Below are 25,298 nucleotides of genomic sequence, written 5' to 3'. Positions count from 1 at the left end.
TTTTGGTATTTTTAGTAGAGACGGGGTTTCACCATGTTGGCCAGGCTGGTCTCGAACTCCTGAGTTCAGGTGATCCACCCTCCTTGGCCTCCCAAAGTGCTGGGATAACAGGGGTGAGCCACTGCGCCCAGCCTCATCTTGTGTTGGTAATAACAATAGCTTGTGTGTCCTGCCCATTTACTAAGTGCCGGGCACTGTTCTCTCCTAGAACAAACCGTAGTTAGACTCCTCTGAGTCCTCATCTTGACTAGGCCTCGACCTTGGACCTCTGTGTCTTCCTGTCCTTGCTGGGCCTGAGCCTGCATAATAAACCAGTTTCAGCAAGAGTCCTGCTAAGTTAGCAAGAACTCCCCCATCCTTGATGTCTCCTCCTAGGAATCTTCCATTCCTGGCTCCCTCATTCCGCTCTGGCTATAAATCCCTCCTTGGTCCTTGTTGTATTCGGTGTTGAGCCCAAACTCTCACTCCATGGCAATAACCCTACAGCAAGTCTTGAACAGCACTGGTTTAACAACAGCCCCAATAACGTTTTCTTTAACAACAGCAGTTAGCTCATTTAATCCTCATAAGGATCATATGAGGTAGGTAGCCTAAATAGCCCATTTACACAGGGAAGTGGGAAGGAGAGAGGGTGCCCCCAAGGATGAGACACAAGCTGTTGCCACATCAGCACTTTGCGCCTGGACGGCCCCCCAGTTGTCCTGGCTGCAGGCAGTCCGAACAGCCCGCTTCCTGGAATATTAGCCAGGCAGGATACGCCCTGGGCGACAGAAACTCCAACTTTCGCCAGCGGCCCCCAGGTACTGCCTGGGCGGTGGCGGGAATCTGGAGCTTGGCTGAAGGCGCGAGCTGCCGACGCCGTCTCCTAGCAACCAAGCGGCGGTCACGTGACCCTCTCCAGCCCGTTTCACGTGGTCTTGAGCTGCGCTGGGGTTGGAGTGGCCGCAACGGGCGGGGCGGGGCCGGGCAAGTTTGTTCCCCGAGTTCGGAGCCTAGGAGCCCCCCGCGGCTGCGGCGCAGGTGCCCTCGGCCTGAGTCGGGATGGAGCTGCCTGCTGTGAACCTGAAGGTGGCGACGGGCTGGGGGGAGGGTCCCCTTTGCGGGAGGAGGTGGGACATTTGCATTTTCCCGGAAGGTGGGAGGAAGGACCGGGAGTTTTGGGGAAAGAGGGATGGTAGGGAGGAAGGGAAGGTACAGACCCCACGCGAGAAGGAGATGGGCAGGCAGGCCGCAGCAGGGAGAGTGATCCAGACACAGGCCAGCAGGGCGACACAGAGGGGCCGTTGGAGGTGGCAGCGGAGGGCAAGGGCCGCCCCCTCCCGGACTCAGACCCTCCAGCGGGCAGCGCCGGTCCCAGCATTGCTGTTGCCTGCACGCCCAGAATTCCCCTGGAGGAGGAGGAAGGTGCGCGGGAGGGGCGTGTAGGCGGCTCACCTACCCCGCGCGGGGTCAGGGACTGGGCTTGCCCCCCGGGTCCCAGCACAGTTTCAGGAGCCTCCTTGTTTGCTAAGTCGGGTTAAGGAAATCAGATGTTCCCAAGCAGTTGGTTTTATAAAGTTTACACATCCAGCGCCCTTATTTCATAATCAAGAAGCGCGAACTCCAACAGAAATTACTTAAAAGCAGAAAACCCCAACTTTGTGCACTGGGGAAAACGCTGCAGGGCTTCCTGTGGTGTCTTCATTTCCCGAGCCGTGAGCTCAGTCCGGGTCTGGGTGCCAGCGGCTGTTCTTTTTCTCCCCGCCCAGCCCCGCCGCCCACGTGTCTGGGCTCCATTTGCATTAGAGGGGCTAGGGGCTTTAGCTTTGGTCAGGAAGGTGTGGACCTTGGACCAAACCGGCCATTTTGGGTCTTAGTGCAGCCTCCTTTGAGGCAATATCCAGGAATGTCCTCTTACTCATGAATGACAAAGCATTTAACTCCCTGTTGGTGTCTGGGACTAAAGGAACCTGAGAAATAGATGGTTACAAAACAATGGCTTAATACACTTTATTATTACACAACATCTGTGCTATGACTTGCTATAGGCATGTTTCCCTTCTTAATCATACCTGCTTCAGCAAACCTTCCTGAAGCTTCCAGTCAAAGGTGGTGGGGAGACATGGCTGGAGCAAGGGAATGGGCTTGGATGGAACGTTCAGCTGGGAAGAAATTTACGTGACAGCAGCCGAGGTTTGTTGGTATCAATATGCACTCTATTCCAGGCAATGTGGGGTTAACACCAACTGCCTTTTCTCTGATGAGGGATTTGCTTAAAATAATTGCTGACAGAGGATCAGGTGAGGGCAGTGGGAGGGACCGAGCTCTAATTTATGGGCTTCTGTGGTGTGCCAGGTTATTTAATCAAGGCAGCCTTATGAGAAAGCTGATATGGTCATCTTTTTACAGATGAGCAAACTTCAGCTTAGACTGGGTAAATTGCCAAGGTCCCACAGGGAGTAAGTGGCAGTATCAGGATTTGAACCCATAGGGACCAGACTCCAGGGCCAGGTCCTTTCTGGGGTACCAGCTTAGGGCTGACTTTAACGTTGGCTGTTTCTGTCCTTTGGGAGGGCTTAGTCTCTTTGGGGCTTTTTTCGAGCAACTTTTTGGGCCTGACAGGCTAAGAGCATCCACAGGTATGAGCTATGCTGGCTTTCGGTACCCAGGATGAAAAGGCTGGTCCTCCCCTTGACTTGGCAAACAAGACCCCAGTCTCCAAGGGTGTTAGCCGCTACCAGTCAGAGAGAACAAAGTGCTGGAAGGCCCTGAGGGGTCAGGGTTGTCAGGTCGTGTACAGGAGATCCAGGTGAATTTGAATTTCAGATCAACAACGAACAGTTTTTTAGTATGAGTAAGTCTCAGGCAATATGTGGGACATATTAACAAATTATTCATGATCTGATATTGGAAAGTAACTGGGTGTTCTGTATTTTTGTTTGCTGGATCTGGCCACCCTGTGGAGGGCAGCTGTTGACTCCTTGCTTGTAGGTACTTAGGGGATGTTCTGAGTTCAGAGCCCTTCAGGAGGTGGGGAACCGCTCCCTGTGGCCTGCACTCCCTCCCCACTCCCTCATTTTGTATATTCCTTGGGCAAGGGCTGAGTGCCTGCTTCTGCCCAGCTCAGCCAGAGTGGGCAGTGGTGCCAGGTGAGAAGAAACAACTGCCCCAGGCCCTTTGCACAGAGGGCAGCTCCTGACCAAGCCCTGTCCATGTCTCTTGAAGCCAGGTCCTGAGCTGCAAGAATGACATTGTGATGAGCTTAGAAAGGACTGGACTTGGGTACAGAGGTCTTGTGGGAAGAAGACCTTGGGAGGAGGGTAATCTGGTGGTGTAGGAGGTAGTCGTGTAGCATTTGGGTTAAGAACTCAGTAATGAGGACTGCTGGGATGGAGGGCTGAATTCCTGACAGGCACTGTGTGGAGCGCTTCCCACACCTCCACCTCCCTGTACCGCTGGATCCACACAACAACACTGAATCAGGCATTATTGCCCTTCTCTGCAGAAGAGCCAACAGCTGTTCTGAGAGGTCAGGTGACTTGCCTAAGGTCACTAGGTTCTAAAGTCACGGAACCGGGATCAGATCCATCTGTTCGCCTCCAGTACCCACGAAGTTAACCGCTGCACAACTCTGCCTCCCATCCTTGGCAGCCCTGACTGGTGTCCCTGGGCCCCGGCCACCCTGGGGGATCTCACTAGCACGTGTAACGGGCCGCCAAGTGTTTGCACAGGACTGGTAGGAGTGTATTCCATTTCTGGGAAGTCCTACCCCGCCATGGATCCTCTAGTGGCAAACAAAGGGTTTAAGTCTTGGTCTGCATGCCCTGCTGGTTTCTCTTCAGCCTTGCCTTCTCCAGGTTAGACTTCCTCATTTCCATCTGCCCTCTACGGCTCTTCGAGATCCTGACGGTGTAGCACAGTGGACAGAGCACAGGCTTTGGGGGCAGGCAGGTCTGCATTCAAGGTCTTGAGTAGGTTTCTGAACTCTCTCAGTATCTATTTCTTCATTATAAAAAGAAGTTAAATACAGTCCCTACCTCCTAGGATGATGGATCCATGGTCCAGGACGTAGTCTAGAATTAGGGTTACAAATTCAGGCTGGGCCAGGCGTGGTGGCTCACACCTGTAATCCTAGCACATTGGGAGACTCAGGCAGGTGGATCATTTGAGGTCAGGAGTTCGAGACCAGCCTGGCCAACATGATGTAACCCCACCTCTACTAAAAATACAAAAATTAGCTGGGTGTGGTGGTGCTCGCCTGTAGTCCCAGCTATTCAGGAGGTTGAGGCACCGAGGATCACTTGAACACGGGAGGCAGAGGTTGCAGTGAGCCGAGATCGCACCACTGCACTCCAGCCTGGGCGACAGAGCAAGACTTTGTCTCAAAAAAACAAACAAAAACTCTGGCTGGATAGATTGATTCTGACATTTGTGTCTGGGCTCTGTTGTTTGTAAGCTTTATGAATTGGGCCAATTTACTTAATCTCTCAGAGCCTCAGTTCTACCCCATACAATTACACGGATGACATGAGTTAGGGGCAGTGCAGTGTAGATGCATGGCAGGCAGGTGCTTGTCAGTAGCAGGAGTTGCTGCTGTCGTTGATGATGCAGGATCCCTGCCCCACATAGGTATTTAACAGTTAGTAAACGGATACTTACAGTGACCGTCCAGATAGATGCTTGTCTCTGGCAGTTGAGGCACCCCCGTGGGACAAATGGGTACTGCCTCCGTTTCGCAGAAAGGAGCCTGAGGCCTTGGCGCCTGGACCAGCACCCAGGTTTCCTGTTCCAACATAGCATCCTGGGACCCTCTGCTGCCTTGGCCCATTGACCCCTGTCTGGGAAAGAGCTGGGCGACCTCCCCTGAGCTGAGCACTGTAGTGAGAGTCCAGGGGCTCAGGTCCGTCCTTCCTGCCCAGCTGGGAAAGGTCCTGGCCCTGCCACCCGTTTAGCTCAGGTTCCTCCCCTGCTTCCAGCTCCCCTTTCAGGCCGTACCTGAGAATCCTGTGTCTCTTTGGCTACCAGGAAGCTCCCCCAGGGCCAAAAGACAGTGGTTTTGTCCTGACAGTTACTGGCCCCTCTTTCCCTGGGCTGCCAGGAAGTGCAGGGCCCGTTTGGCTCAGTTTCTCCCTGGAGCCTTCCTGCACATTAAGGCCTCTCTGGGTGTCCTCCTGTTATACAGATGAAGAAACTGAGGCAGGGGAGGCTTAGGCTTCTGGACGTTTCTTTTCCCAGGGGCTTAAGAGGAGCAAATGGTGCTACCTTTGTTCATATTTATCAAACCAAAGTGACGTCACGCAGAGGAGACTGTGTGTGTGCTAAGGATCTGCAGTATTTCCAGGTTACGTTGTTTTCTTCCCTAACAGAGATGGCAGAGGTGTGGACCCAGCTGGGTGCTCACTCTGTATTACAGGCCCTTCCAGCGCTAGGAAAAGCCTTTACCTCATAGGTTGTAAGCATGACCCTTAGGGTATCCTGCGGATCAGAGGCCCCCCTGGGACTCAGCCTTTCATGCTAACTGCCATTCTTTCCGGAATAATCCAGGGCTCTGCAGGGCCCATTTATTAAAGACCTACTCTGTGTACAGTCTAGGCATAGGAGCGAGAGCATTGAAAATGAAGATCATTTCCAAAACAAGCCCAGAGTGGGGAGAGTTAGGTGTCGATTTTGGGGAGGAAAGGGGTGATGGGAGCTACCTTCCCTCTGTCTCTTTCCTCGGTGTCTTCTTTAAAAGCTGGATGTTGGGACCACTGTGGCTGACTCTGCGGTGTGGCCCTGAGCAAGTTCCTTCCTGTCTGTGGTCCAGGGTTTACTATCAGATGGAGGGGACAGTGGTTAGCTCTGAAGATAAAGATCAGAATCGTCCTCATGCCCAGCCCTGCCTGCCCCCAACTTCCTGTCCCTCCCTCCTCCACTCCCCTCACCTTCCACTCCAGCCACACTGGCTTCTGTTCAGTTTCCAGAAAGTTCCACGACCCCCTTCTGCCACAGAGCCTTTGTGAGTGCCACCCCTCCTGCTCAAAATGCTCTTCTTCCCCCTCAGCCTCCCCCATCCCTTCCTCAGAGAAGCCCCTGACCACCCCACCCTCCCAGCCTCCCTGCTGTTCAATCAGGTGCCCTTTCCCTTGCTTTCCTTCAGGATGCTTTCCTTCAATCAGGTGCTTTCCTTCGGGATGAGGGTTCACTGCACCTCCATTCCTAGGGCAGAGTACCTGGTTAGCGATGTCAGTACTGAGAGCGCAGCTCCGACTCTGCTCTGCACACCTCTGACTCCCTAGGGTGGATGAAAAGCAGGTGCCAGTGATGCTGGGTGACACTAAATGTTTAAGAAACTTAACACCGTTTATCACTTCAAGCCCCTGGGGATTGAAATCCATGGAAGACTACACCTCTCCTGCCTCAGTTTCCCCATCTTTGTAATGGGGAGAGGCCTAATGGCTGGACAGCACAGCCTGGGTTTGAGTCCTGGCTCTGCCACTGGCCTGCTCTGTGACCTTGGGCAAGTTACTTCCTTCTGAGCCTCAGTTTTCTCAGCTGTAAAATGGGGATAATAAGACCTCAGAGGATTGTAAGGATTTAGTGCATTTATATACAGAAAGCACTTAGGATGGCACCTAGCACATAGGAAGCGCTCAATAGTAGACGAAGGTAGGTGAGGTGATGGCGAAGATTTCTTCTAGAGCTAGACTTCTGTAACACACTACTCAGCCTGGTCAGAGTCTCGAGATCTTAAAGTTGGGTGCATCGGTCCTTACAGAATTATTTTCCTAGTCTCTTGGAGCTGGGAAAGGAATTTCTTTTGGGCCACAGAGCCAGGGGCCCCTTGTGGTTCACTCTGGCCCTGGGCCCTGGAGGTAAAGGTGAAGTATCTCAGCCACCAGCTCTGGATTCCATCTGCCCCCATGTGTGGACCTTTCTCACAAGCCCAAACAGTTCCCAGCTGAAGGCCTGCGCCCCCAGCGGGGAGGTTGGGTGCACTGGTTTTGGAGGCGAGTTTGAAATTTAATTCCAGTTTTGCCACTTGCTACCTGTGGAGTCTTGATCAACATAATTTATCTCTGAGTCTGGTTTTCTCATCTGTGAAATGGGAATAATAGTACCAGAGGCTGCTGTGAGGTCCAGATAAGGTCATGTGAGATGGTTGGCATAGGGCCTGGCACATAGTTGGTGTGTGGTCAAGAGTAACTCTTCTAGAAATGCTTTTTCCTCCTCTGCCAGAGTGAGTTTGTCTTTCTTTCTTTTCTTTCCTTTCTTTCCCTTCTTTCCCTTCCTTCGTTCCTTCCTTCCTTCTTTCCTTCCTTTTCTTTCTTTTTTCTTTCTTCCTTCTCTTTCTTGCTTTCTTTTCTTTCTTTCCTTCCTTTCTCTTTCTGGCAGGATCTTGCTCTGTCCCCCAGGCTGTAGTGCAGTGGCATGATCTTGGCTCACTGTACACTTGACCTCACTGGCTCAAGTGATTCTCCCACCTCAGCCTCCCAAGTAGCTGGGGCTATAGGTGTACTCCACCATGCCTGGCTAATTTTTTGATTTTTTTTAGAGATAGGATCTTACTTTGTTGGCCAGGTTGTTCTCGAACTCCTGGGCTCAAGCAGTCTTCTCCCTTCACCTCCTAAAGTGTTAGGATTACAGGCGTGAGCCACCAGACCTGGCCCACAGTTCTTTTTTGCAGGTGGTGAGGGCTCCTTCTGCCCTTCCACCCAGGCCAGAAACCCCGGCCTTCTTCGCAAACCTTGCCCGTGTCTGCGCCAGGACACTGCCTCTGCCCCAGGCATGTGGCATCTCTCCCTTCCAGCCTGACCCCTCAATCCCTTGAGTAAACTTCTAGGGCCCTCATTGACCACCAGGCCTGTTGAAGCTCCCAATTTGGGGCTCCTGGCCTCCCAAAGTCTCTGTGCCACCCCACCCCGACCTCAGTTATCTCCATGCCCACCGCCACCCATGCAGGGCCTGGGGCTTGGCCCCACTTTGCCTGGCCGAGCCCCGCTCATACATTGTGCTCAACCTGGGTCCCTTCCCTTTGGAAGCTCTTTTTGCAGCCGCCTGCCCTCCCGAGGCATCTGTCTTTTTTTTTCTTTTTTTTTTTTTTGAGATGGAGTCTCACTCTGTCACCCAAGCTGGAGTGCTGTGGCCCAATTTGGGCTCACTGCAACCTCTGCCTCCCAGGTTCAAGTAATTTTCGTGCCTCAACTTCCGGAGTAGCTGGGATTACAGGTGCCCACCACCATGCCCAGCTAATTTTTGTCTTTTTAGTAGAGACAGGGTTTCACCATGTTAGCCAGGCTGGTCTCGAACTCCTGACCTCAAGTGATCCACCTGCCTTGGCCTCCCAAAGTGCTGGGATTACAGGCGTGAGCCACCGCGCCCAGCCCATCTGCCCTTTTTCTTTCTTTTTTTTTTTTTTTTGAGGCGGAGGTTTGTTCTTGTTGTCCAGGCTGGAGTACAATGGCGCGATCTCGGCTCACTGCAACCTCTGCCTCCTGGGTTCAAGCGATTCTCCTGCCTCAGCCTCCTGAGTGGCTGGGATTACAGGCATGTGCCACCATGCCCGGCTAATTTTGTATTTTTAGTAGAAACAGGGTTTCTCCATGCTGGTCAGGCTGATCTCGAACTCCCGACCTCAGGTGATCTGCCCACCTCAGCCTCCCAAAGTTCTGGGATTACAGGCGTGAGCCACTGTGCCCAGCCTCCATCTGCCCTTTTTCTATGTGCTTTCCAGTCAGGGCCTTGTTGATGTCCCGGAGTAGAGACCAGTTCCAGGAGAGGAGGCTGTCATTTTAAGGACACAGAGGACATTAAAAAGGGTAAAATATTGTAGCCGGGTGCAGTGGCTCCTGCCTGTAATCCCAGCACTTTGGGAGACCAAGGTGGGTAGATTGCTTGAGCCCAGGAATTTGAGACTAGCCTGGTTAACATAGGGAGACCTTGTCTCTACAAAAAAACAAAAATTAGCTGGGCGTGGTGGTACACACCTGTAGTCCCAGCTACTGGGGAGGCTGAAGCAGGAGGATCACTTAAGCCTAGAAGTTTGAGGCTGCAGTGAGCTGTGATGGCACCACTGAACTCCAGCCTGACCCACAGAGCAAGACCCTGTCTCCAAATTTAAAAAGAAAAAAGTAGAATATTGCAGAAATCCAGAAAAATAGCCAGGGGGATTTTGTTGTTGTTTTTCCTTACCATAAGGCATACCAAGCTATCTCCCTGTAGAAAAGTCTCAGTGGTGTCCCTCGTTGCACTTGGCATGAAGCCCACGCTCCTTCCCGAGGCCCTCAGGCCCCCCTACCTGTCCCCAGCTACCCTCCCTTTGCCCGCTCTCTCCAGCCACAACAGCTGCTTTCCCCTCTGCCCCCCACAGTGCGCCAGCTCCAGTGTCCCAAGAAATCACCCTCACGTGAGTCCCCACCGCTCCGTTTCCCATCGAGGCCTCTTCTGATTTCAGAGCAGATTCCCTGCATTCCACAAAGGAGCCTCCCACCCTTGTGTTACAGGAAAGGGGTCCCGATCCAGACCCCAAGAGAGGGTTCTTGGATCTCGCACAAGGAAGAATTCAGGGCGAGTCCATAGAGTAAAGTGAAAGCAAGTTTATTAAGAAAGTAAAGGAATGAAAGAATGGCTACTCCATAGACAGAGCATCCCTGAGGGCTGCTGGTTGCCCTTTTTTAAAAAATTAATTAATTTATTTATTTAATTATTTTTGAGATGGAGTTTCGCTCGTCACCCAGGCTGGAGTGCAGTGGCACGATCTCGGCTCCCTGCAACCCCCACCTCCCAGGTTCAAGCAATTCTCCTGTCTCAGCCTCCTGAGTAGCTGGGATTACAGGCACACACCACCATGCCCGGCTAATTTTTGTATTTTTAGTAGAGACAGGGTTTCACCATGTTGGCCAGGCTAGTCCTGAACTCCTGACCTCAGGTGATCCACCCACCTCGGCCTCCCAAAATGCTGGGATTACAGGTGTGATCCACCGCGCCCAGCCTGGTTGCCCATTTTTATAGTTATTTCTTGATAGTATGCTAACCAAGGGGTGGATTATTCATGCCTCCCCTTTTTAGACAATATAGGGTAACTTTCTGACGTTGCCATGGCATTTGTAAACTGTCACAGTGCTGGTGGGAGTGTAGCAGTGAGGACAACCAGAGGTTACTCTCGTGGCCATCTTGATTTGGGTGGGTTTTAGCCGGCTTCTTTACTGTAACCCGTTTTGTCAGCAAGGTCTTTATGACCTGTACCTTGTGCTGACCTCCTGTCTCATCCTGTGACTTAGAATGCCTTAACCATCTGGGAATGCAGCCCACTAGGTTTCAGCCTTATTTTACCCAGCTCCTATTCAAGATGGAATTGCTCTGGTTCATACGCCTCTGACGCTTGGAAGGGGTGTGGGTGTCAGCTGCCCCATGGGAGGGGTGAAGGCATGAAGCAGCCCCTCCCTGGCCTGGCCTGCTTTCTTCCTCCTCCTTCACTCCTGGGCCACCTGCAGTGGCTGGTGTGCCTTTTCAACAGACATTACTGAGGCCCTCAGAGGTGCCAGGCGCAGGGGCGTCCTGTGTTTTCTGCACCCGACGCTTTCCTGCCCCTGTGGTGGTCATGTTCACAGACCTCTTCTCTCCCCCTTGTTGTGCCACAGGTGATTCTCCTAGGTCACTGGCTGCTGACAACCTGGTAAGTGACTCTGTGGGTATCTGTGTGTCTCCTGCGGTCTCAGGGTCTGTGTCAGCCGGGTCAGGTCCTGGTTCTGCCGTGTTTTAACCAGGTCACTTTGGGCCAGACAGCTCTGCTCTCTGGGTCTTGATTTCCATCTGTACAATAGGCATAAGGATTGCACACCCTGCAGGAGCTGGGAGGGAGACGTGGAAGTGCTCATCAGAGCTCCCCAGGGCCTGCCCCACAGTGAGGCCTCAGCACTGCAGCTTGATTTTCACCTTTACCATCTCTTTTAATCTGTTGAGCTTCTGGAGACATTTCTCTGCCAAACCAAGATTGGAAACCATTGAGCTCACCTGTGCACTTTGCAAACTTCGAAGTGCAGCACACAGGGCAACAGCTGTGAGTCATGTGAACTGTAACCATCATGATTCACCACCTTGAGAAGCAGGGCCAAAATACAGATTTCTTAGTCACACTTCCCCAAGATTCTGAGTTGGTGATTCTGGGCTGGGACCCAGGCACCTGCTTTCTTAAAAGCAAAAGATAAGATGGTTTATTCAAAGACCTATTGAACCGAATGGCACTCCACACCTGCCTTGCACATGTCTTCTGCATGTTACACTTTAGTGAATGTCCTATAAATCTAGGAAGCGCCCGCTGCATGCAGGGGAAGGCAAGGCCCAGTGGGTTTGGTAATAAACGAGGTAGACTCAGTCCCTGTCCTCCTGAGTCTTCCTTGCAGTACAGCAGGGTGAGCAAGAGCATGGCCTATCCAGCCAGACTCCAAATCCCAGCCCCACTGCTCAGCAACTGTGTGACCTTGGGCGAGTTACTTAACCTCATTGTGTCTCAGTTTCCTCATCTCTAAAGTGAGGGTAACAATAACACTTCCTTCCTATGGTTATTAACATAAATGTACATGAATGAGTTAATTTAAAACAGAACCATGCTAGGTACTAGCAAGTGATCTGTGTTCACCATGATTTTGATTGGATTGACAAGTAAGTCAACAATGTCAGTATCAATACCCTAAAAATAGCATAGGGCGGGCCTTGTGTTAGGAAAGTGACGAACTTGTACTTAGCACCGGTGGGCGAGGAAAGGAGTCTCAGGGTGAACATTCGAGTCTCAGGGTGAATGACAAAAGGAGGGCCAGGTGTCAGGGTAGAGGGCGCCCGCCGCACAGGGCAGTGGCTGGGAGGTCAGTAGGGCGAGGCTGTGTCCGGGATCCCACAGGCCCCTTAGGCCCTGGTGAAGAGTCTGCATTTTATTCCAAATGGGGCAGAAAACTGTTGGAGGATTTTTAGCAGAGGAGTGACAGCATCTGACTACGTTACCGGTTGCTGTTCAGAGAACAGAGTGGCAGTCAGGACGCTGGCACAGCGTGGCTGCGGCTGTCATCTGCCAGGAGAGGGAGGTGCTTTGGATCTACAGGGACACAGCCAGATCCAGGGTCTGGGTGGGAGGCGGAGCCCATGGGATTTGCTGGCACACAGCCGGGTGGCCTCGAAGACTATGGTATGTTCTGGGAGGAGGCCCTGAGACCCCGGAGCAGGAGGGAGGTGACCTGCGGGGTGGTGGCCGCCTGACGGGACTGAGCTACCTCTTCCTACAGGGGCTGCATTGTATTCTCAGGCTCCTATGCCTGGGCCAACTTCACCATCCTGGCCTTGGGCGTGTGGGCTGTGGCTCAGCGGGACTCCATTGACGCCATAAGCATGGTGAGCCAGGGTGGGGGAGAGGCGGCAAGGCGGGGAGCCGCAGCACAGGGCAAGACATAGCCTGGCTTTGCTACCCCGTCCCATCCCAATCTTCCCCCTCTTCCTTGGGCCACCACTTCCCATTGTCTAAAGCCTGTTCATCAGCCTCCTGGGCTCTGGCCCATGCCTGTGTTCAGGAGCCCAGCCTGCTGCTCTTCTTGTCTGGCTTAGAGAACCCCAAGTCTGCCATTATCTCCCTGAGGAAAGCCATGGGGTGGGTCCCACCAGTGCCTCGGATTAGCCACTTCGCAAGAGCAGTGGAACATACCCTGTAACCTCCCTCTGGGGCTCTCTTTTAGGGGAGGGGATATGGCTGGGAGACCCGGCCAAGAGGGCATTCCACTACTTTAGGAAGTAGAGGTGACCCTGCCCCACCGAAACCTCCCACAGGGGGAGCTTCTCAGCACCCACGGAGCCCCGTGGGGCAGTGAGCACTCCCGCACAGGCTCTTCAAGCCGAGGCCAGGGCCTCAGGATGACTGAGAAGAGATTTTCTTTGTGTTGGAGAAGGACTGGGTGAACTCCAAGGAACCTTCCTCTATGGAGGTTCTAGAGCCAAGTCTTGTGCCCATCATGGCCTTGGAGATGACGGGAAATGGGTGGGGAGGGAGGCTCTGGTGGAACCGAGACCTGGGCCCCCAGCATCCCTGCCCCCAGACTGCAGTCTCAACCAGCGGCTCCCCAACGGGGCCCTGCCTGCTTGCTTGATCCATTTTCCAGCAAGCCCCAAGGACACAGCAGGGCACGAAACAGCTTCCCATCCGGTGTATGGTGGGGGAGCCACGGAGCGTGGTGGGGGTGTTGTGCTCATCAGTGTGGTGTGTCTTGCAGTTTCTGGGTGGCTTGCTGGCCACCATCTTCCTGGACATCGTGCACATCAGCATCTTCTACCCGCGGGTCAGCCTCACGGACACGGGCCGCTTTGGCGTGGGCATGGCCATCCTCAGCTTGCTGCTCAAGCCGCTCTCCTGCTGCTTCGTCTACCACATGTACCGGGAGCGCGGAGGTGAGCTCCTGGTCCACACTGGTGAGGCCACCACCTCCAGCCAGCTCCTCACCGCTCCCGTCTCTCCCTTGCCTGGCCTCCAGCCTCTCCCTCAGTGAGCCAGCCTTGCCCCATGGGGCCAGGGCTCAAGGTGCAGGGAGAGTGTGGCATGGGCGCTCTGTACTAGGCTGGACAGGTCCAAGCTCCTAGTCTCTGCTGCAGGAGCCCAGGGGTCCCCTGGTTGTCCTGGTCTGCCATGACCTTCTTCTGCTGTGAAGCTGAGGCTGGGCCCTTCTCTCAGCCCAGAACACAGGCACAGCTGGGGGTACCATTTAGTTCCCAGGGGCAGCCCTGGGCTGTCTCCATCCTGAGGGCCACGGGCACCTACAGGTCTCCTCTCTGTTCTCACCGGGGCCCATCACTGGAACCCCATTTCCTGCCACATGGGGTCTTCCCTCTCCTGCTGCAGAGACTGCTAGGTGGCCAGGGCAGAGCCCGTGCCAGTGTAGGCTGTGGGAGCCTCAGTGAAGACAGCCCTGAACAGGGGGCACTTTCCCGGCCCACCGGCCCCTCCCCACTCACCCAGCCTTACACCTGCCCTCTCCCACGCCCTCTCTGAACTCCTGTACTCCTTCTCCTGGTGGCCGAGCCATTTGCCTGCTCTCTGACACCTCTCTCTCTCTTCCTTTCTCTCTCTCTTTGAGAGGAGTGGAGGGAGGTGGTAGGGTGTGGCCTTCTGCCTTTCACTCCTGAGATGAGATGCCCCAGGTGGCCTGTGACTGCCACCAGCTGGTTGAGGGTGGGAATGGCCTGGGGCTGCCCACAGTGGCTGACCTCAGCACTGCCTGGGCCTGCCCCCAGGTGAGGGGTGCCAGAATGTTTCTCCCATTGGACAGATGAGGAAACTGAGGCCCACATCCTTTGGGACTTGTTCAGGGTCCCGGGATGAATGTACAGAGTAGGGGATGGGAGTGAGGCATGTGGTGTACTTGGAGCCCTACGGCCCTGCCTTGGACCCAGCCCCAGCCTCCGAGGCCATCTGGATATGGTAATGTGGTGTCCTTGTACCTGGGAGGGGAGCTGGAGAGGAGTGCGTGGGCCCGGGGCTGATGTCCCTCTGCCCAGGTTCCTAAGCACGTGCTGCCTGGGGAAGCCCATGGCACAGGGGCCAGGAGCCTGGCTTTGGACTCGGCTGCCTAGGCGTGGGTCCCAGCATCATCAGCTTTGAGCTGTGTGATCTCGGGCAAGTCACTTCATCCCTTTGACCCACAGTTTCCTCATCTGTAAAGTGGGGACAATAAAAATACCCGTCGCACAGGGATACGGCAGGATTGAATGAATAATACACGCTAAAGGTTTAGGGCCTGGGGCTGCTGCCTCTGTCTCTGTGCATGGTGACAGGATGCCCAGCCCGAGGGTGGCGGGGGTGGATCTTGGGTTGGACTCAGCTGAACATCCCGAGTTCTCACCCTTCATTTTCTTTCCCACTATGTCCCCTGTCACCTAGGTTTCCTTGGGTCTTCTCAGGACCGTAGTGCCTACCAGACGATTGACTCAGCAGAGGCGCCCGCAGATCCCTTTGCAGTCCCAGAGGGCAGGAGTCAAGATGCCCGAGGGTACTGAAGCCAGCCACGCTGCGCCCGGCCCTGCTCCGGGCCTTCCTCGTGCCTGGGAGGTCGTTCTAGGGATGCTCCTGACCTCCGTCTCTTGGACCTAAGATGGAATGTGTCCCCAGCTCAGGGATTGCCTGAACCAAGAGGCCAGGAGCCCCCATGGGCCGCCCAGTACCATGCACACTCCTGTCCCAAACTCCCTGAGGCCTCCCCTCTCTTCAGGGTAAAGAGAACCAGGGTCTCTCTTTACCTCCTACCCAATGGTGGCACCACAGAGGCCCTCAGCCGAGTCCTGCCTGAGTGTTGCAAGCTCAGGCCTTTAAGGACTGCTGATGCCCCCTCAGGCCTCCCCCAAGTTTGCTGGGCTTTGGTGGAAGCCCTGAGAGCTTCAGGTCCTGCTCAGCCCGAGGAGCAGTCTGGCATGGGAGTGAGGCCCCGTCCTTCTCACTGCCTGGTCACATGGTGCCTAGGGATGCAGGGCTGGAGGCCAGAGGTGTCAGCAATACTGTGACCCACCACAACCTCCAGCCTCCCTTTTCAGAGCCACAGCATTAAAGTTTGGGGAATTCTGTAGATGGGCTGTGTTTTGAGCCACCTTCAATCTCCTGGCTGGGCTGGGGCCTGGCCTTGTTCCTGGGAAGATGTCTCCTGCCAGTTCCCAGGTGGAGCCTGTGCTGTGCTGCCCCATTCTGTCATGTCAGGAGGAAACAGGCATGTGCATTGGCTGAGCTGGGCATGAGCCTGGCTCTGGCCTAGCAGAGGCCACAGGAGAGAGAGACACTGGTGGGTGTGGTGCGTGGGCATCAGTTTCTCTGAACCAGATGACCCAGGCACTCTTTGGAATCCTGCTCTGCCACTTACTAGCTGCATGCCTTCAGTGTCTTCTAGAAAGGGTTGGTGCCTGCTCCAGGTGTAAAGTGCCTGGCGTGAGGAGGGCTCCCTAAGTGATGGTGAACTTGTTAGCAGTGGACCTGCTCCTCGGGCCAGTGACGATGCTAGGTTAGGAGGCAGGGGCGACCTCTTCCTGGTGGCCCCTGTGGTCTGGTCACAGCTGACTTGGGCTGACACGTCCAGAAGTTCCCCGGGGCCCCGGCCCACCCCACGGACAGGTCTAGCTATTCACAACTTGCTCTTCTGCCCCCTGGGCACCAAGTGCCAGGGCTTTCCCAGGCCATCCTGGCTTGTCCCTGGCACAGGGTCAAGGCCTAGTGCACAACCCCCATTATTCTCTTGCGTCCATCTGTCAATCAAAAGAGGCTCAGTACCTGCCTGGTGCCAAGCGGGCTTGGGGCTGCAGTGGTGACCTTGGGAGCCTGCTCTCAACCTAGGAGTCTTCCCACCTGGAGGATTACACACAGAGGCAAGAGCCCCGAAAGAAGAGGACATGGGCCTCTGGGTCAGGGAGGAAGGCTGCTGTGGGGAAGGGGCTGTGCTCCGGGCAGAGGGCTGCTGAGCAGCTGCAGTTGTGAGAAACTGGAAACAGCCTCGCTGTCAGGAGATGGACCAGTAAGCCACGGTCCATTCATTATAGGGAGTATGGACCAGTAAGCCACAGTCTATTCATTGTAGGGAGTATGGACCAGTAAGCCACGGGCCATTCATTATAGGGAGTACGGACCAGTAAGCCACGGTCCATTCATCGTATGGAGCACAGTGCAGCAGTTACAGCTGTTAAACCAGACCTATTTCCACCAACGTTGGCCCCCCCGCAAATGTGAACAAAGCAGATTGCAGAATGGCATTGGGATGAATTTTCAGACCTCACAGCAATGCCATATGTTGTTCCTGGGTGTCTGTGCGGTAAAATAGAAAAGCATGGTCTAGAAGGACACCTGTCAGGTTCATGACTGTAGCCACCCTGGGTGGAGGAGGAGCGTGACCTGAGGGGAATGGGAATAAGACCCAAGTCCGTTTATCTTGTGTATACAGCATCCTGGCCCCGGGAAGGCTTGTGTACCTGCATCGTGAATGTGTCAGATTCCCAAAGGGAATGAAAAGCCAGGGCAGGGGCTTGGCCCAGGCAGTGGGGGCAGATGATGCAGCCTGGGCCATGCACAGGGGAGTGTATCCAGACACCTCAGTCCCTCATCGTCCCGGACCCCCAGGTCGAACCGGCTCTTTGCGGGAGAGGATAGAGGAAACTTCCTGTCTCGGAGTGTACCCCAGAAGCAGAGCCTGCGATGAAAGCAAGGGCGCCAGGCTTTCCGGTCATTGGCCAGGAGCTGCTCAGGGAGTGGGAGAGGGTGGCTTAGATTTGCAGGCACTGTGCCCCCCCTGACCGTGCGGGCAGTCGGGAGCCGGAGGGCCATCAGAGGCAGACAGAAACGGTGGAGGAGGCACCCGTGTGGCTGCCCCTTCCACACAGCAGCCTCAACAGGGAGAGCTTCTAACATACAACAAGCGCCCCAGAGCCCACTGTGAGTGAGGCCGTGTTCCAGAGGCAGGGGATGCCAGGGTGCGGGAAAAGTCACCCAGGGGCATTCCATTTAGCATGAGAGGTTCTTGGTGACAGCTAACAAGGCCTGAGGCAGAGAGTGGCTGAGCAGAGGGTCGGAGAGGGAGAGAAGAAGACAATGAGGTCAGAAGGTGGCTGGGGTCAGATGTGCAGGCTTAGCAAGTCATTCTGAGGACTCCAGTTCTGGCTGAATGAGATGGGAGCCCCTGGAGGTGTTGGTCAGAGCCGGGCAAGGTCTGCCTTATATTCTTTTTTTTTTCTTTTTTTTTTTTTTTGAGACGGAGTCTCGCTCTGTCGCCCAGGCTGGAGTGCAGTGATGCGATCTCAGCTCACCACAACCTCTGCCTCCCGGGTTCAAACGATTCTCCTGCCTCAGCTTCCTGAGTAGCTGGGATTACAGGCATGCGCCACCACGCCCAGCTAATTTTGTATTTTTAGTAGAGATGGGGTTTCTCCATGTTGGTCAGGATGGTCTTGATCTGCTGACCTCGTGATCCACCTGCCTCAGCCTCCCAAAGTGCTGGGATTACAGGTGTGAGCCACTGCGCCTGGCTTTTTGTTTTGTTTTGTTTTGAGACAGAGTTTCACTCTTGTTGCCCAGGCTGGCGTGCAATGGTGCAATCTTGGCTCACTGCAGCCGGGTTCAAGCAATTCTTCTGCCTCAGCCTTCCAAATAGCTGGGATAACAGGTGTCTGCCAACATGCCCAGCTAATTTTTGTATTTTTAGTAGAGATGGGGTTCACCATGTTGGCCAGGCTGCTCTTGGACTCCTAGCCTCAAGTGATCTGCCCACCTTGGCTTCCCAAAGTGCTGGGATTACAGGCATGAGCCACTGCACCTGGCTTGCATTCTAAAAGGACCATGTTGGTGGCTTGGATGGGGGCAGTGGTGGGGGTGGTGACAAGTGGTCAACTCTTGGACACTCTCTGAAGGCAAAGCAGCAGGACCTGTGATGGGCTGGATAGAGGATGCAGAGACAAGCCCGGGACTGTGAGGTGTGGGCCTGACTGGAAGGCTGGAGCTGCCGCTAGCCAGGAGGGAGGACGTGGGAGGGCAGGTCCAGGATAAGGGCAGGTCCAGGATAAGCCCAGGACTTCAGCCATGGACGGGCTGCACTGTGCTAACGAGGCTTTCCAACTAGACATTCTCACCACCGTGCAACTTTTTAAAGGCCCATGTCTGTAGGGACTTGGAAGTAGGGCACCCTGCAGGTTTATATAGTGTCTGACATTCTTGAGGCTGTCAACCACAGGAAGCAAATTCCTCTTGCCTCTGGTCTCCTGCTGGAGAGGGCTTGTATTAGTCTGTTCTCCTGCTGCTAATAAAGACATATCCAAGATGGGGTAATTTATAAAGGAAAGAGGTTTAATGGACTCAAAGTTCCACATGGCTGGGAAGGCCTCACCATTACGGTGGAAGGTGAATGAGGGGCAAAATCATGTCTTACATGGAGGCAGGCAAGAGATAGAGCCCTTGCAGAGGAACTCCCATTTATAAAGCCATCAGATCTCATGAGACTTATTCACCATCACCAGAACAGTATGGGGAACCATCCCCATGATTCGAGTATCTCTACCTGGCCCCGGTCTTGACACATGGGGATTATTACAATTCAAGGTGAGCTTTGGGTGGGGACACAGCCAAACCATATCAGGACTGAAGTCACACTTGTCCAGTTTGCAAATCTATTTCTTGTTTTCACAAAGCTGAGCCTTCCACATGAGGAAGCCAGAGAAATTGCCCCACGGGAGGGCACTGCCTTCTCCTGTTGGCCAGAACTGGACCAGAGCTGCAGTACCTACAGGGCCCCACCTCAGGCCGGTTCTCAGAGTCTCTGGAATGGCCTGGAAATGCCAACTCTCACACTGTGTCTCTAAACGGGCTCTGGAGTTAGTGAGCCTTGGTTTAAATCCCCTATGCACTCTGTAACTGGCTGTGTTAAGAGACACTATCTCTTAACCTCACTGTGCCTCAGCTTCCTCATCTGAAAATACGGACAATAATAGTGCCTGACTCGGGTATTAGTGAGGACTGAAAATGGTGCAACATCAGTGTTCAATAAATGTTAGATCTCATTATCTGTACAGCTGTGTAATCATTTAGAGAGGGAAGGAGTCCAGGTGGCCTGTGACTGGTACCAGCCGGTCGAGGGCAGGAGTGACCTGGGGCCTCCCACCCTGGCTGACCTCATTGCTGCCAGACCTGTCCCCAGGTGAGGGGCACCAGAACGTTTTTCCCATTGGACAGACAAGGAAGCTGAGGCCTGCAGCCCTTGGGACTTGTTCAGGGTCCCAGGATGAATGTACAGAGGAGGGGATGGGTGTTAGGAGTGTGGGGTACTTGGGGCCCTACGGCCCTGCCTTGGACCCAGCCTCAGCCTCTGAGGCTGTCTGGATACAGTAATGTCGTGCCCTTGTGCCTGGGAGGGGAGATGGAGAGGAGTGCGTGGGCCTGGGGCTGGTGTCCCTCTGATCAGCTTCTATGGGGAAGGCCATGGCACAGTGGCCTGGAGCCTGGCTTTGGGCTGGGCTGCCTAGGCATGGATCCCAGCATCATCAGCTTTGAGCTGTGTGATCTTGGGCAAGTCAATTCATCTCTTTGACTCAATTCTATGAACATTTCTTGAGTGCTTTCTACAAGTTTTCAAAAGATGGGAAAATTTTTCAGGAAGTAAAACAGATTTTCCTCACTAGCAACAGAACTCAGGACCCAGTTCTCCAGGTGGTCAGGTGCTTTTGTGCACCCCTCTAAGTCAGAAACTATCTACAGAGTCAACAGGTTGTCATAAAACATTGTCATATCTGAGATGAAAATTCAGTATCACAAATTTGAACTTGAAGGAAACTTAGACCTCCCCTAGCCCAGTGGTTTTAAAAATATTTTATTTCAAGGCCAGGCGCAGTGGCTCATGCCTGTAATCCCAGCACTTTGGGAGGCCGAGGTGGGAGGATCACCTGGGGTCAGGAGTTCGAGAACAGCCTGGTCAACATGGCGAAACCACGTCTTTACTAAAAGTACGAAGACTAGCCAGGCGTGGTGGCTCGTGCCTGTGGTCCTAGCTACTCGGGACGCTGAGGTGGGAGAATCACTTGAACACGAGAGGCAGAGGTTGCAGTGAGCTGAGACTGCGTCACTGCACTCCAGCCTGGGCGACAGAGTGAGACTGTCTCAAAAAAAAATTATTTCAAATCCTTTGTTTAAAAGAAATATTCAATATATAAGAGGCAGCAGGTCTGATCAAGTACCCTCTCATCAGTACCAGGGAACCCAGGGATCCCCAGAGCACAACGTGAAAGCTGATCTCCTAGATCCTAAATCTCCTAGACACAGGCCCAGAAGGGACAGCCTTGGACAAGGGCACACGGAGACTTGATTTCAGAGCTGGAATGTGGCAATGCAGAGATCAGGATTGCCAGTGGAGTTTTAAAAGAATGAAACAGAAGTATAAATGAAAAACACGTGATTGAAATCAGAAACTCAATGCCTAGGTTAATTCATAGAATAGATTCATCTGAAGAGAGAAATGGTAGCCTGGAAGATAGATTTGAAGAAATCACCCAGAATGCAGTAGAAAGAGACAGAAAATACAAGAAAGAAGTTAAGACACAGGTCGGGCATGGTGGCTCATGCCTGTAATCCCAGGACTTTGGGAGGCCCAGGTGAGCAGATCACGAGGTCAGAAGTTCGAGACCAGCCTGGCCAAAATGGTGAAACCCCGTCTCTACTAAAACTACAGAAATTAGCTGGGTGTGGTGGCAGATGCCTGTAATCCCAGCACTTTGGGAGGCCCAGGTGAGCAGATCACGAGGTCAGAAGTTTGAGACCAGCCTGGCCAAAATGGTGAAACACCGTCTCTACTAAAAATACAGAAATTAGCTGGGCGTGGTGGTGGATGCCTGTAATCCCAGCTACTCGGGAGGCTGAGGCAGAAGAATTGCTTGAACCCGGGAGGTGGAGGTTGCAGTGAGCCGAGATCACACCACTGCACTCCAGCCTGGGTGATAGAGCAAGATTCCATCTCGGGGGGGAAAAAAAAAGAAGACACAAAGGATAGAGTGAGAAGGAGCAATATAAATATAGCCAGAGTTCCTGAAGGAGATGATGAGAGAGAAGCAACATTCAAAGAAATCATGTCAGAATATTTTCCAAAATGGAAAGACAGCAAAGCTCAGGTTCAAGAAGCTAAACAATTCCCAAACAGGATAAATAAAAAGAGGTCGGGCGCAGTGGCTCACACCTGTAATCCCAGCACTTTGGGAGGCCAAGGTGGGTAGATCACTTGAGCCCAGGAGTTGAAGACCAGCCTGGGCAACATGCCGAAACCCCATCTCTACAAAAGACACAAAAATTAGCCGGGAGTAGTGCCTGTAGGCCCAGCTACTCAGGAGGCTGAGGTGGGAGGATCACCTGAGCCCAGGGAGTTCGAGACTGCAGTGAGCCGTGATGGCACCACTGCAGCCCAGCCAGGCTGGATGACATTCTAACAGAACATGGTTCATTCACTTCTGTACCTTCAACACCTAGAACAATGCTGGCACCCATGGCACCCAGTTAATGCTTTGTAAAAGTTGTAGAATGAATGAATGAATGAATGAATGAATGAATGAAAACTGCAGAACACCAAAGACAAAAATCAAGCTCCCGAAAGCAGCCAGATAGAAAAGATATTGTCTCAAAAAGATTGACAATTACTGGCAGCTGATGTCTCAACAGCAACAATAGAAGTCAGAAGACAGTGGAATGATACCTTCAAAGTGGTGAGAAAAATAACTGTCAACCTAAAATTATGCACCTGTGAGTCATCTTTCAGGGATGAGGGTAAAATAAAGATACTGAGAAAAATACAGTTGAGTTTATCACCCATAGATCTTTGATATAGAAACATCTGAAGAATCTTTTGATGGCACATGGAATTTGTCTCAGAAGGAAGATCTGAGATGCACAAAGGAAATAGTAATTTTGACCTAAAAGGAGATTAAATACTGGCAATTAACTTTAGTTTTTGTTAAACATACATATTAAAATATCTTGGAGCCAGGCACAGTGGCTCACACCTGTAATCCCAGCACTTTCGGAGACCGAGGTGGGCAGATCTCCTGAGGTCAGGAGTTCAAGACCAGACTGGCCAACATGGCAAAGCCCGGTTTCTACTAAAAGTACAAAAATTATGTACAGATGCATGGTGGCAGGTGTCTGTAATCCCAGCTACTAGGGAGGCTGAGGCATGAGAATTGCTTGAACCCAGGAGGCAGAAGTTTCGGTGAGCCAAGATCGCACCACTGCACTCCAGCCTGGGGGATAGAGCAAGACTCTGTCTCTAAATATACGTGTGCGTGTGTGTGTGTGTGTGTGTGTGCGTGTGTGTGTATAGGATAACCACAGAAAGAATAGATATGAAATGTGCAGTTTCCAAGCCAGTGAGGAGCAGGGGGGACGTGAAGAAAAAGAAAACCTTGATCAATTCTTAAAAATGCAAAAAAGGAGGCCAGGTGCGGCGGCTCACGCCTGTAATCCCAGGACTTTGGGAGGCCGAGACAGGCGGATCACGAGGTCAGGAGATCGAGACCATCCTGGCTAACACGGTGAAACCCCGTCTCTACTAAAAAATACAAAAAAATTTAGCCGGGTGTGGTGGCGGGCGCCTGTGGTCCCAGCTACTCAGGAGGCTGAGGCGGGAGAATAGCATGAACCCGGGAGGCGGAGCTTGCGCCAAGATGGCGCCACTGCACTCCAGCCTGGGCGACAGAGCGAGACTCCATCTCCAAAAAAGAAAAAAAAAATGCAAGAAAGGAGAAATATGAAAACTCTGGCTACTAGCAAGCACAAAAATAAGATAGAATAAATATGTCAAAATCATACATTTGTAAATGAATTAAACTAAAGATACATTGTCAGATCAGATTTTTTAAAATTCCAGCTATATTGTGTTTACAAATGACAAACCTAAAATTATGGACATGGGAAGGCTGAAGGTAGAAGGACGAAAAAGTTATACCAGGCAAATAGGGACCAAAGTGGAACTGGTGGTGCTAAATTAATATCCCACAAATTTGACTTTAAGGCAAAAAATATTACTACAGATTAAAGAGAGTCAAAACCTAAAGAACAGGCCAGGTGCGGTGGCTCACGCCTGTAATCTCAGCACTTTGGGAGGCCAAGGCAGGTGGATCACCTGGGGTCAGGAGTTCAAGATCAGCCTGGCCAACATGGTGAAACCCCGTCTCTATGAAAAATACAAAAAATTAGCTGGGTATGGTGGTGCACACCTGTAACCCCAGCTACTCGGGAGACTGAGGCAGGAGAATCACTTGAACCCATGAGGTGGAGGTTCCAGTGGAGGTTCCAGTGAGCCAAGGTTGCACCACTGCACTTCAGCCTGGGCAACAAGAGTGAAACTCCTTCTCAAAAAATAAATAGGCTGGGCGCAGTGGCTCACGCCTGTAATCCCAGCACTTTGGGAGGCCGAGGTGGGCGGATCACCTGAGGTCGAGAGTTCGAGACCAGCCTGACCAACTGGAGAAACCCTGTCTCTACTAAAAATACAAAATTAGCCGGGCGTGGTGGCACATGCCTGTAATCCCAGCTACTACAGAGGTTGAGGCAGGAGAATCGCTTGAACCTGGGAGGTGGAGGTTGCGGTGAGCCAAGATCACGCCATTGCACTCGAGCCTGGGCAACAAGAGCGAAACTCCGTCTCAAATAAATAAATAAACAAACAAACAATAAAATAAAATAAATAAACCTAAAGAACAAAAGCTTCCATCCACCAGGTTTAGGAGGAAAGATTAGACACACAGACCTATGAAGGGAGCAGTAATCACCCCCTCCTTCTTCAAGAATTGCTTTAGCATTTAAAAAGTTCTTTGGCATTTATTTGTTAAACATCTGACCCTCACATCAAGCCAGAGAGGTAGGGGAGGGAGGTGTTACCACCCCCACCACTTTTGTTTTGTTTTGTTTGAGACAGTTTCACTCTTGTCACCCAGGCTGGAGTGCAGTGGCGCAATCTTGGCTCACTGCAAACTCTGCCTCCCGGGTTCAAGAGATTCTCCTACCTCAGCCTCCCCAGTAGCTGGGACTACAGGCACACACCACCACTACCAAGCTAATTTTTATATTTTTAGTAGAGACGGGGTTTCGCCATGTTGGCCAGGCTGGTCTGGAACTCCTGACCTCAAGTGATCCACCCACGTTGGCCTCCCAAAGTACTGGGATTACAGGCGTGAGCCACTGCATCGGGCCTAACCATCCCCCTTTTACAGACGAGGAACCTTAGGTTTAGAGAGGTTAGGGACTTGTCTAAGATCACACAGCAGCAGAAGGATTTTTTTTTTTTTTTTTTGAGACAGGGTCTCACTCTGTTGCCCAGGCTGGAGTGCAGTGACATGATCGTGGCTCACTGAAGCCTTGAACTCCTGGGTTCAAGCAATCTTACTGCCTCAGCCTCCCAAGTAGGTGGGACCACAGGTGTGCACCACCACACCCGGATGATTTTTGTATTTTTTTTCGTAGTGATGAGGTCTTGCAATGTTGCCCAGGCTGGTCTTGAATTCCTGGGCTTATGAGATCTTCCCACCTCAGCCTGCCCAAGTGCTGGGATTGCAGGTGTGAGCCACTGCGCCTGGCCAGCAGAAGGAGTTCATCACAGGTTTTCTGACTGAGTGCTCTTTCCTCTCCCAGCAGGTGCTTAGAAAGGAGAAAACATACAGTCTGGACAGAGGAAGGAATGGGATGGCTGGGCACGGTGGGGAACAATGTGGGCAAAGGTTTGGGAGGTGGAAAGTGGACGGACCTTTGCAGCCTTGAAGGAAGGGTGATTGAGCTAGGCTGACGGCACGGCAAAGCTTGGGTACTAAGGTGGAGTCCA

At 52.8% G+C, this 25,298-nt stretch overlaps 1 protein-coding gene across 4 annotated transcripts; it reads left to right on the top strand.

Annotated features, from left to right (window-relative positions):
• Positions 1 to 803: 803 nt before the first annotated feature.
• On the top strand, positions 804 to 15,548 carry AGTRAP (angiotensin II receptor associated protein). Of its 4 annotated transcripts, none has more exons than XM_004024652.5 (5): positions 804 to 1,068; positions 10,599 to 10,633; positions 12,234 to 12,339; positions 13,209 to 13,404; positions 14,870 to 15,548. In XM_004024652.5, exons 1-5 carry the CDS (start codon positions 1,042 to 1,044, stop codon positions 14,983 to 14,985), a joined length of 480 nt encoding a protein of 159 aa, XP_004024701.1. In that variant the 5' UTR covers positions 804 to 1,041; the 3' UTR covers positions 14,986 to 15,548. The 4 variants fall into 4 exon arrangements, with proteins under 4 accessions (XP_004024701.1, XP_004024702.1, XP_018866724.1 ...); XM_004024653.4 differs by having other exon boundaries at positions 910 to 1,068; positions 13,209 to 13,383; XM_019011179.4 differs by lacking the exon at positions 804 to 1,068 and adding an exon at positions 1,183 to 2,172.
• The last annotated feature ends 9,750 nt before the right edge of the window (positions 15,549 to 25,298 follow it).

This window comes from Gorilla gorilla, chromosome 1 (assembly GCF_029281585.2).
Source record: "Gorilla gorilla gorilla isolate KB3781 chromosome 1, NHGRI_mGorGor1-v2.1_pri, whole genome shotgun sequence".
Classification (NCBI taxonomy): Eukaryota; Metazoa; Chordata; class Mammalia; order Primates; family Hominidae; genus Gorilla; species Gorilla gorilla.
Note: the sequence above shows the minus strand (reverse complement) of the source record. Positions and strands in the feature narration are given on the sequence as shown.

Bases quoted from the DNA above. Each gene is read 5' to 3' on its own strand.
- AGTRAP (XM_019011179.4), top strand. From the start codon at position 2,119: ATGGGCTTGGATGGAACGTTCAGCTGGGAAGAAATTTACGTGACAGCA. The intron at 10,634-12,233 runs GTAAGTGACTCT...CTCTTCCTACAG, and splicing joins CACTGGCTGCTGACAACCTG to GGGCTGCATTGTATTCTCAG. The intron at 13,405-14,869 runs GTGAGGCCACCA...CCTGTCACCTAG, and splicing joins TGAGCTCCTGGTCCACACTG to GTTTCCTTGGGTCTTCTCAG.